Raw genomic sequence first — 12,802 nt, forward strand, 5'->3', positions numbered from 1 at the left:
GATGTTTTGACCTTCATCTCGAGGATATAATCTAGAATTTACACTTATACAAAGAAACATGCTATGTTATAATCCATGTAGCATGCTAGAATTAGATTAATTTGGTCAACCATTATCACTGCTGGCCTGACTTCTGGTTGGGGGGGGGGGGGATAAGACCTTACCTCATCAGATCTAGACTTCTGTCATCTTTTTGGTTAGAAATTACTAAGAGATAAATTAAGCTAGATGTTACTCGCAGATAAACTAGAACAAAAACAATATTGATAGTTGTCTGTACATGAAATAAAAGCTGAAATTATCTCCAGAATTAGCAGACCCTCCCTTTAGAGTCCCAAAATGAGGGTTTGTTAATTATAAACAGCAGACAGTGTCACTGTCTTTTCTACATTCAATTTAGTTGAGTTTACAGGGGTAAACTTTTTTTGGGGTGGAAGGGGGGGTAAACGAATTTCTGGAAGAAAATATGTGCAGGTCAGGTAAAAGACTAACTCAGGAACCAGTCAAAGAAAGCATTAGTAAAATTTCCTCTAGTCTGTCAACTAGATTCAAACTGAGAATTGCTTGGGGGGGGGGGGGGGGGCTATGGTTGCTTCCATGGGCCGATCTTGTAATATATATTGTTTGCATTTTTAAGTTAGTTTTATGAAGAATTTATTAATGGTATTTTTGCTGTAGCAAAAAAATACTATAGCTATATGTTTATAAACTTTATAAACATATTGCTAGTAATTTGTAATTGTGATTCTTACAGCTTGCTCATTAAAGCAAATTGTTATAGCTCCTCGTTTTTTGAGGGTGCTAATGACGTCAATTTTTTGTGAAGGGTGGGCATAAGAGTTAGCATGTAGTATATTTCGGCTGGCATGTGTAGGTTTGCAGTAGACAGTAAAAGATAGATTGCATGAAGAAACGTGTGACCAGTGTATTGAGGAAAGGAAATGAGTTTTAATTTTCAATTTCAGTGATAAATTTATCAGATCATGTTGTTTGTTCAGGTTGCTTAGGAAAGTGTGTTTTAAAGTTTGGCAGCCATGTGGCCAGATAATGAAAACATTATCAGCCCATCTAAGCCCAACTGTAGGTTTTAAAGTAAAGGAATAAAGGAATCTAGAGCACAGTGTGCAAAAGCTTCTATATAAGGGTTAGCCTCGGGGGGGGGGGGGGGGGCACACATGGCTGTACCTTTTTATTGTGGATAAAAATTATTTTGCCATATAAAGTAACCAGATGAGCACTATTTAAGGGCAAAGAGAGCCATAATATTGAGCAGTGATTTGTTCTGCAAGAGAAGAATTATGTCACTGATTGAGACATTTGTGTCAAGGATAGAAAGGTCAAAACTGACTAATAAATCATCTTTACTGAGCATTGGTTTTAGTTTTATTCATGAAGTGCTGTGCATGTTCATTCTTTATATAGGAGGGGGTAATGAACTACCGACTCTGAGTGTTGACGCTAATTTCTTGGTTAGGTAATAGTTAGGGCTATCTATACCTTCCTCTATTGGCTGAATAGGAACATTCTGTTTGTAAACCTTGTTAACACCATAAATTCTGGGTGAACATGCCTGATGTGGTGACAGCCTTTTAGCAGTTTCTGATGGCCACCAAGAAGTGACACTTTAAATAATTTAACAGTTTTCTTCTTAATCCTGTTAACTGGATGATAGTTCACATTGATAAGCATTACTATTAGAGCCTCATTGATTCACTTGTCAACCTTTGGTATAATAATATCCTTAATAGCTTTTAATGACTTGATGGCTGCTAGTTCCTTTTTGTTGAGATTGCTACATGTGGCTTTGATATTATTTAAAATGTTACAAATTTCTAAATGAATTTTATCAGCTGATATTACTTGGATGACATTTCATGCCTCGTTTGCAGGTGCATAACTATCGATAAGGATTTATCATGCACTATAAAACCTACACCCTTTTTTATGTCTATTATTATATGTTAGAATATTCTGTTATTTTTCTGTAGATTTCCAAAATATGATACCTTAAAGATGATAACAAAAAACAAATAATTATTTTGAAAAAAAATGAGAGAATCAATTATAGTTTTAGCATTTGAAACACAAGGAAACAAAGTATGGCATGTGTCATCTGTTTGGAGATACCAAAAAAAGTTCAAATGAAGTATGTAAGGTGATCTAATCCATGGTTTCCAGATATCTTTTAGGATAAACTCTTGGATTTTGTTGAGAGACCATATGAATGACAGTGCTAGATTCTTTGATATGGCAAGCAAGAAAGTTTCTTTCCAGATATGTCACAGAGGTTTGTTTCATTTGATACTTGTTATTATTAGTGAATGTGTTAGAAGAATAGTAAAGAGTAGTAGTAAAACCGCCCTCCCCTCTTATAAACCACATTGCTAGGATGAACTTTCTTATTTTGAAACTTCAAGTCTGACTTATGTAGTAGGAATACCACACGAACGAGCAATTCCTTAAACACATTGGTGTTTATATACAGGATTACTGAAGAAAAAAACAATGCTGCATCTGGTAAAAGTAGATTTAAAGATAACTCTGATTTGAAATTTAAAGAGGTTGGCAATTTTAATGGATAGAGTGCTAATGATAGGGTGGAACGAGAGTCCCTACACCATTTGGGAAGTCAACAGACACCTTAGTGTGAGGAACAAACAGCCCATTGTGCCCACCTTAATACTTTGTCAGACGATCACCTTTCACTAGGAATGATGCAGCAATCCTACTGATGCATACTTCCCATAAACATATGATAGTCATCAATGGGAATTTTGGGCCTGTAGCCATGTCCTTGATTGTTGTGGGGTATACAACCCTTAACCTTACTTATTATTCCAGTTCATCCCACAGATGTTCAGTAGAATTGAGATCAGGGCTCTCTGGAGGCCAGTCAAGTATGGTGACGTTAATACCCACAAAACCATGCTGTTAGTAGCAGCCTTGTTGATATAGTACATTGTCTTGCTGAAAGAGACAATGGTCACTTCCATAGAAATGCAACAAAGGAAGCATTGCATTGTCCAAAATATTCAGATACCTCTCGGAGTGCAATGTTCATGGAAGTACAAAGAGAGGTCCGAAGCCAAACCAGATAAAAACAGGACAATACTATCACATCACCACTTTGGAATTTCATAGTTGAGGTTATGCATTGTGGTAAGAGACATTCACTAGGTATCTGCCACATCCCTGTCCATCTGCTCAGTAGAGGATGTAGTGTTATTTGTGTGTTCAACTGCTCGGTAGATGTAGTGTTATTTTGTGCAGATTCGTGTTGCAGTTGGTATCCGGAACTCTGCATTCACTGTGTCAACTGATGAAAGGCACTTTACTCATCAAACATGACCATAGGGTGCTTCATAGCACCCTATGGTCATGTTTGGTGAGTGTGGCAGTCATTTACTGAAGGTAGCACTTGCAGTTGACTCCCTGGGATGACCCAGTTTGCCAAACAAATAGGTCCTCAACAAGGCATCCTATCTCAATACCTCTTTCAAGCTCCATCAGTTCTCCTCTTGCCTGGACACATTTTCACTGACTTGAGAGCATACTGGCTACAAACACATGGCTCGATGCACCTTCCCATGCGAGGTGTCCATTGAGCTTTTTTTTTCCAAGCAGGGTATAATGAATATCAAGATTTGGCAGTGTGAGGAGGATTAGGATTCTTTGGATAGTTTACCTTGAATACCCTTTGAGAACAAGCTGTTTGAGTAAACATTTGTATTTTTTTTTTTTTTTTTTCTGTTTCCTCTTCTTAGAAAGAAGATAATGCATTCTTTTTTTTTTAAATGTGAAGTTTTGTGGAGAATGCTAAAGAGATGAGGAACGAAGATAACATACTCATTTTCGCGGGGAATGATGAGAAAAGATGAGAGTGTTCTTCAACTTTTTTTGGATACCCTTCACAAATATTCTGCAACATTCACATCTTTGTTTATTTATTTATTTTATTTTATTTTATTTTTTTTCAATTCTCTGTTAATTTCCCTCTGGATTCTCTATTTTATTCCTGTGCACATAAATTAAGTAATAAGTAGGAATTTGGATGATTTGAAGTTCCTGCCATTCTTACTCCAGGTGGCCTTAAGTTTTATTGTGAATGGTCACAAATAATAATTTTGATTTATGCAAGTTTTAGCTAGCGAGTATAATAATTTTGATTTATGCAAGATTATTTTAGTTAGGCATATTATTTAAACAGTAGAATAAAAAATTTAAATTTATGTAAATATAAATAGATAAATATAGTACTTCGTATGTAAATTTAAAAAAAAAAAAAACAGCTCTGACAGGAAGAGATTGGGAACTCTGTCTTTTGATTAAGCATTTCTGAAATTGATTTCTAAATTTTTGGAGGTATGTAATAAACTAGCATTTCAGTTTCGAGCATCAGTCTGATATCCAGATTTTTGCTTGTTGCTGTTCCATCTGTAGTCTGACATTATTCAGGTTTCTTATCACCAGTGTTTTTTCACATTATTCTAGTGATGCTGATATGAAATTTTTGTTTATTTGTTAGTTTAAAATAATTTTAATTGCTTCTTACATGCATAGTCTATTTTCTGTAAATGTAAATATGATTAGCCACTCAACTAACTGGCCATTGTGGCTACAGCATATCAGCCATCTTACACTTCAAATCCATGTCATTTCAGTGGTATTGCAATTTTAATGAGACATTCTGTGTGTTTTGGGTGATGGTGGGTATCATGACAATTTGAGTGGCTGATATGTTGTCAGTTACAGTATCTCAGTGTATTTCATAAGTAGGAGTATGAAAAAGCTTAGTTCACACTTCATCTTAAGAGAAATAAATAAGATAACACCTTAGCATTTCATTTTTAAAAAAAAAATACCATAGCAAAAAAGTATTTTTTTTAATATATGGAAAATAATTCTTCAGTTTTCTGAAGTGCATACTATCAGTGTTGATAGTTTGTTGTCTACAGAAGTTAAAATGTCAGTACAAAATTTTTATTTCCATCAGTTATCTTGCAACTTCTACTAATAAAAGAAAAAGACTCATAAATTTCTGTAATGGTGCATTAAGTGAAATGCTTTCCAATGATGTTAATTAGGTGCGAGTGCTGAAATATTAGCTGGCTATTTAAGCCTGGTTAATTTTTTTTTTATTTAAATTATTTTATGTATTCAGTGAAGTTTGTTGAATTTTTATTACTCCTTGAGTTTCATTAATTTTATTAATTTTTTTTTACATGTTCTGCCAACTTATATGCTTTCAGAAAGAAAAACAGTAAAGATAATCAAATTAAAAAAGGAAGAATATTTTTTAAGTATGTAAATTATGCCATATTTACTCTAAATTTTCATATTTGGACCAATAATGATGCAGTTCCAATTTTTAATTGCAGGCTTGTTTATAAAAATTTAATTTAACATATGGAGGCAAATTGAAGCGCACCTGTAATAACATTTAGGCATATAAAATAACATGACACCTCTCATTTTGAAGCATAACTTGCTATAAGCAAAAGTTGTTCATTTCTCATCTGAAATTGGAGCTGCCTTGTTATTGCAACAGCACTTCAGTTAACATAATAATTTGAGCAGTGGTTCTCAAACTGGATGTTGTAAGACAGAAATTCCTCAGCAGGATTAGACCTGGAAGAGTAGGAAATGTTTCCAGGGAAAATTTGAAAACAACTTAAATTTGGGTTTAAAAATTAATAATAATTGACTATTTATAAACACCAAGCAATTCATTATATAAGATTTCATTGCCAAGATCAAAGCTGAGGTTCTGATATTTCTTATTTGTGCCATTTCTGTTCACTTTCATTGTGATATTAGTCATCAGACAGTGCGAAACGCTGATTTTCATTATTTCCTTTTTTTTTTTTAATTTAATTAATTTTTTTATCCTCCTCTTGTGTGCTGTAAATCATCTTAATGAAAACCTGTATTTGAAAGAAAAAATATATAGCGCAGTATTTTAATTCTGCAACCAAATATAATGCTTCACATAAATATTATTTCGAAGAATGGATTTGATGTGAAGAAAGTTTGAGAACCACTGAATTAGTGCATTATAAAAAATTGGAAAATACTGTACTATGTGGATAGTAAATATATATATATATATTATATGCATATATAAACAGTGAAATGATATATAGCACAGCAATATTTGTGCTGATTGCTAATAGTTTTTTCTAACATCCATGCATAATGGAATTTGATCTCTCAGTAGTATACAAACGAGTTAGTATTTAGCACTTTTGACAGAAATGTAAAATCAATATGGACAATTATTATTATTTTCACTTTAAGGAAATTAGGTAGCAGCTTTTTTTTTAAGCTCAAAAATTTGATATCTACTGTTGCTGTCTACACACACTCAGTACAGCGAGCTGAGTTTGGACTTAGGACCATTCCCTAACTCTGAGTGCAGCTCTGCAGTAATTAAGGAGCTACTACTGTTTCAGCACTTTAAAATCCTTTACTGAGGTTTGTCAATAACTTTCTGTATTATCTAATAGGAGGGGAGAGATAATTTTCAGAAATGAACAAAGAAATTCTAAAGTAATCTATTTGAAACCTAGTGCATGCCAATAACAATTTACTCTCTTACAGTTTATAGTTTCATATCCCTAGAAATCATGATGCTTGATGGAAAAAAGCATGGGTGCTTGCAAAAAAAAATCACATTTCAGGAGAGAGAGATGTTTACTCATAAGGCAATAAGGCAGAGCTCCCTAGCCAGACTTGAAATTTCTGATTTAAGTTAGAAGAGAGTATTTTAATAATAAGGTAATGCATCTTTTTGCTTATATAAGAAAAATACAGGGTGATCCAAAAGTCTCACACATCATAAAATAAACTTGAATTTTTCAGTATTAGTGACCAACTTTATAGAACTAGACTGCTACACTGTATCTTTTCAAAGGGCAAAAATAAAAACATTAAAAAGCATGTGTTCAACTTGGCTGCCTTGTTTTTGAATGCAGTCGTGTGATCTTTTTATTGAATTGGAGGCAACTTTTCGAAACATGGAATTACTGGCTGCCCTAATTGCTTCAATTCATCGATTTTGTGAGGATTATTTTTATACACCTTACCTTTCAGGTAACCCCCATAAGAAGAAATCTCGATCTGACAAATCTAGAGACTTAGGGGAGTAAAGTCCTGTAGAAATCAGTCTATCACCAAAAAACTTGCAAAAATTATGTATGGCAAGTGACACGTCTTGTTGAAAACAGCAATCATGTTCTTCACTCTCAAGGAGAGCCACGAACTGAGTGATGATATCTTGGTACAGTGCACTGTTCAATGTTGTCTCAAAGAAAATGGGGTCACAATGCATTGACATGATACTGCTCACCACACTTCAATTTTCAGAGAATGCAAGGGCATTTCATGGAAAACATGAGGCTTTTACGATGACCAAATTCTATTATTTTGGCTATTCAGCACTGAAGAAAACATTTTCCAGCTCATGAACTAATTTTCTTCAAAAAATCAATGAAACCTAACCACCTACAGTACACGACACATTTTTTCCTTATCTGTGTCTTCAATTCCCGAACTGAGTGAACACAGTATGAATGACGCTTTAATTGTTTGGATGCTCTCTAAGTACTGTCATCTGACATACATGTTTGTGCAGAGAGTTTTCCAAGACACGGTTTGAAGGTGATCATTGTAACACATTGTGTACCAGTCACTTTAGCCTCAGTCAAAATGGAAGGTATTCCATGCTGCTGTTTGTCCAACTGATCCAGTTTCCCAAAAGTGTCTGATTAATCTCATAATTGTCGAATTTTGAGGAACAGAGTCGGGGTACTTCTGATGAAACTCCTCCACAATATTTGCCTAAGAACAGCAGGCAAAATAACTTGTTGCTCCTGAGAAAGCATTATGTTTTCCTCTGCAATAATATCTGACACGTGTCAGATAGATTTCATGATAGTAGCCAATAATCCTAGGGTGCCATCTATAGGCAAAACGAATAATTAGAATTGAAACACTTTGATACTGCTTAGCTTCATCTTTGATGTCTGCGACTTTTGGATCACCCTGAATATGACTATTGCGTTAATTCAGTGTCAGTATCTTTCTGGTCTGGCACTTGCCAATGAAACTTCAATAAACATTGAAATCGGTCTGGGTAGTGACACATCTCATAATCTATAGCAATATACAGTACATGTCTGTAAGGAAGTCTACTTTGCATTATAAGATACTGAGGCAATTGATGTGAAGTCAACAGCCTCTATATAGGCACTAGTTATGGTGACACTTCATATACAAACAAACAAACAAAAAATTGCATATGCTTTTGCCCATACTATTATCATCAGTGTCCCATACAAAGATATGCCTCCTTGCATGTAACATTTACATCAAACTTTGTAACTTGTTGAATAAATCATTATGTACTAATATTTGACAGAATTAATTTAAAAATTTCACCAGTTATATTCATTATTTCGGTAGAAAATTTACAAGTCATTTTCATGACTCCAGAAAGAAACGGTTCACTCTAAAAAATATGATATGGAATAAAAATAAGTTGCAAGTTGATGACTTGATCAGAGCTGTAAAGCCTTTATATTATTCCTATTTGGTGAAGCAATTCATAGGAATAGCCTAGCTGTATTCTATATAACGATTTTTATACTCAGAGTGTTTATTATTACACAAGGATTCAATTCTGATTGGTGCAATGACTTAACTGTTTCTTTTTAGAATCTTGAAAATCACTGACTCAAGACCAAATGCAAACAATATACACATTTAATAAAAATAAAAGCAGTATATACACTTTAAATACAATTTACACAACTACGAAATATTCTATTTTAATGGGTGATTTTAATATTTTTGAATAAGAAAATCTCTCAAGTATAGACTTCTAAAATAAATCTATACTTGAGAGATTTTCTTATTCAAAAATATTAAAATCACTCATTCTCTGACTCATTCTATTACTGGATTGTTTAACATATGCTTAATCATGTCTGCCAGACTAAACAGCTTGTTTTCACAATAACAAAATGTTCATAGTCGGTTTCTTTATTAGAGCTTTTTTCCGAAAATATAAACATTTCCTTCTTTTCCATGGGATCCTTTCTTATCACCCTTATGTAGCATACAATATTATATACAAAAGACTCTGTGGAGCAACAAATCATGCTTTCAAATGTTATATTGTGACAAGCAGTTTTTGTGCTCTGAAGATGTTGTTCAATTTGATGCACAATTGACTAATTTTTGTACCAGAGAAAAAAGTTTCTTCTACTACTTCATAAACAATATATCTAAGTTGAGCTAATTCTGTCGCCCTTTCCAGTAGAAATAATGAATACATCCAGCATCCTTAAGACAGATGAAACTTTCCAATTAGCATTTCCTCATACATTCAATTAGAACATTGACTGCAATATCTTCTTTTATATACTAAATACTTGTTGACTGTCCCATCTACTCCTCCACTTTGAAGACTCACAGTTCTCATCATCATCATCATCATCATCAAATTCCTGCCATGTACCCTCAAGGGGTGTACAGGATATGATAGTACTACATGAAAAAAACTACATCATTACTAACTTCCTATCTACAATTTTCCTCCAAATCAGTCTGTTACTTGTCAAGACTCCAACATTATCAACAGTTCTCTGTTTCCTCACAGTTCTATGTTTCCTTTTTGGAATCTTTTATTGATATTCTTCCGACTGTCATGTAATAACTTAAAAACTTTCTAACAACAAAATTTCTCCAGTCTAGTTCTTAAGCTTCCATTAGCTCCCTCTTGTTTTCATCATTACCTCGATACTGAACACTCTTTCTGTCAGCTGTCAATCACGCATCAAACTCCTTGGTGAACATGTGCACTCCATGTAAGTGCTAAACAAGAGGTTACATATAATGGCTGACAAATTGTCTCTGTTAGTGTAATGAGAATGTGTTTACAATACATACATCTCAACAATTTTAAATTACAATAAAAATAAAACTCAAATTATTACAAATTATCAGATTCTAGTAAGTACAGCAATCTCAAATGGTTTAAATTTCAATTTGACAATAATAATAAGAATATCGATAATGGACGCATCACAATTGCTGATATACGGGATATAAATCCAAAACTAATAATATATTAACATAAACATTTTGTAAAACTATTCATAATTTTAAATTATGACTATTTTTACAGTATGCCTATGATTCTAGAAGTTGTAGAGTAGGACAATCTGTATGTTGGTTCACTGAGAACTAGATAACTGAATGGAGAATGGTTATCTGCATTCCATCAGGATTGCAGGTAACCAGGCAAGAATTTTTATTTTTTATCTATTGCTCATCTTCTCCTCTGTTACTTAACATCCAATAGGACTGGTTGATGAGGATGAGCTAAGAATTTGGACTTAGCCAGTTATATTTTGTATTGCTGAAAGTGTACTCCACCACACTTAACAGTTGGAATAATGCAGTCCTCTTGGAATTGTTCCCATTTGGAAATCTCCAAATCCAAATGTGATGACCATCAGAGTGAAACATTTGAAAGCATGCACATGGAAAGGCTTATGTTTTCAAAGTAAATGTTATTTATTTTTGCAGTATTGATGACAACACAAAATGATAAGAAAATAATATTAAGTTATTTGTTGATATTTTGCTGGTTTTATATATGCAGCATCTTCAGAGCACAAAAACTGCTTGTCACAATATAACATTTGAAAGCATGATTTGTTGCTCCACAGAGCCTTTTTTCCAATATCATGTATGGACTAGGAACAGTGTGAAAAACACCAGCCCAAACGTCACCTGGCTTTCAGGGGAAAGGGATGATATGTGTGGCTTGTTCACAGCAGCTCTGTCATGGTAACCTAAGACATGCAACTCTCTGTGGATAGTTCTAGTGCTGACAAATGTTCCAGCAGCATTTTTCAGGTTGACTGCAAGTCTGCTGCCGATCACTTGTGGGATGCTTAAACATTCCAAGACAGAGCTCATTGATCTCAGTCATTGAGTGTCCTCCCATAGCCTTTTCCTGTTATTACCATCAATTTTACTATGAATGTCATGAGCAACAGTAGAATTTTGTATACTGAGATGGGTGGCAATGTCATGGATAAAAAGACCACTGACATGACACCCAACTACCATCTCACATTGCAAGTCTCATTTCGGCTGACCGTGGCATCTTGACATAGAGTACAGTGTGAAAAACATGCAATACATCCAACCTTTTATTATCAGACTTATGCTGACACTGGCTGAATATTTGGATATGGTAGGATCCAAAATTTGCATGGGATGTAAGTTGTCCAAGTACTTTGGTCAACATAGTGTATATATCAACATCAACGATTGTTGATCCACTGCTTGATAAAGGCCTTTTCAAGATTGCTCCAAAAATGTTTTGATTAGTTTGTTGTCTGAGTGGTTAGTATATCTGCTGTTCGACCAACAGGCAGTGGGTTTGAATCCCACTTGGGTATGGATTGTTTTTAGGTGGGAGATGAATTTCATTACCTGGCGTGAAACTACTGTCTTACTTACTGGAGGCCTGAAGTTGCTTTACAAAGTTCTGTGTTTGGTGTCTCTTGAGCATGGTTTTGACTACAAAAAAAATGTGTAAAATCAATAAAAGATGAAAAAAAAAATCCTTAGCTAGCTTGTGCATGGTATAAATTGTGCTATAGGTTTACAAATAAACCTAATTGTAAACCTGGAAGTACTTTTCCAGTACTTCTATCACCACTGCTGATATACCAATTGGTCTATAATTTGCTACTACAGACTTAGATACTCCTTTATACAAAGGAGTTATTTTGTCTCCTTTTAATCCCTTGGCACTTTACCAGAGCTGAGACTTAAATTAAACAGGCAAGTCAAAGGCATTGCCAGTTCCCTTGTTCATTCTTATAAAACAATGAAAATACTGTGTTATGTGTAGAGCAACCTTTTACAAACAATTTGTGATAGTTAGGCTTCACTTAGAGAGTAGTGAGAGTTACATAAAAATAATGAGTAAATAAATAAAAAAAAATTATAATTTCAAGAATCATTCAAGGTTCTTCACCTGTAGGAGGAATGATATTCCATATTATATAAGTTACTGGTTAAGCTAGTATTGAACCATGTTCCTGCACACTTTTGTCATCAGGATTGTTAATACACTCTAATTGAATAAAATTTTTGTAGTGCATGAAGTGATATTATATCATAATAATTGAGTTCCTACTAGTTGCATCTAATGAGAATAGATGAAATGTTTCTGATTTGGATTTTAGATTATATAGGGTAGATAGGCAGTTTATATTACACTTTGCTGAATAACTAGAGCTGGTATTGAGAATCTAGTGAATAAGGTTAAGAACTTGTGTAAGGAGTGCATTATTTATAATTAGATTGAAGGGAATACCTTAAACAAAGGGATCATCTGAATCCTATCAGTTTTATGAAAGAATTAATGTTATGGGTGGAAGATAGATTACAGCAAATATTTAGTATGTAATAAAAAATTATTGTTCTTAGTAACAACTTAGTACATTTATCTCTAACTTATGCAGCCTTCATATAACTAATTCCACCAATCCTTGAATGAGTTAGTATGTCAAGTGATTTTGAGTATGGTCCTTTAATGTTCCTTCTGTTAATGCATCCTTCAGCTATCCAACCTGAAGGATTGGATAGCTGAAGGGATTGGTCAAAATAACTAATTCACATATAGTTGAATGTTTTACAATTGTTAATTATTAACCTGTTTACAAAGTTATGGACAGTTTTAGAGAAGCTCCATGTGTTCACTCCATTCATTTCT

General features: G+C 33.8%; 1 protein-coding gene across 5 annotated transcripts in view; it reads left to right on the top strand.

Annotated features, from left to right (window-relative positions):
• LOC150109825 (uncharacterized) overlaps positions 1-12,802 on the top strand; it is a 441,768-nt gene that overhangs the window by 313,830 nt on the left and 115,136 nt on the right. For 3 of the 5 annotated variants that reach the window (XM_090414208.1, XM_090414244.1, XM_090414478.1), the window contains one exon: positions 5,250-5,300. The exons of the other annotated variants lie outside the window; for them this stretch is intronic. In XM_090414208.1, coding sequence (XP_090270334.1) covers positions 5,250-5,300 — 51 coding nt within the window. The remainder of the gene's footprint in view (positions 1-5,249; positions 5,301-12,802) is intronic. 5 annotated transcript variants of the gene reach the window in all.

The sequence above is a fragment of the Typopeltis vanoorti genome, chromosome 1 (genome assembly GCF_054136105.1).
Source record: "Typopeltis vanoorti isolate ZY-2024b chromosome 1, IOZ_Tvanoo_1.0, whole genome shotgun sequence".
Lineage (NCBI taxonomy): Eukaryota > Metazoa > Arthropoda > Arachnida > Uropygi > Thelyphonidae > Typopeltis > Typopeltis vanoorti.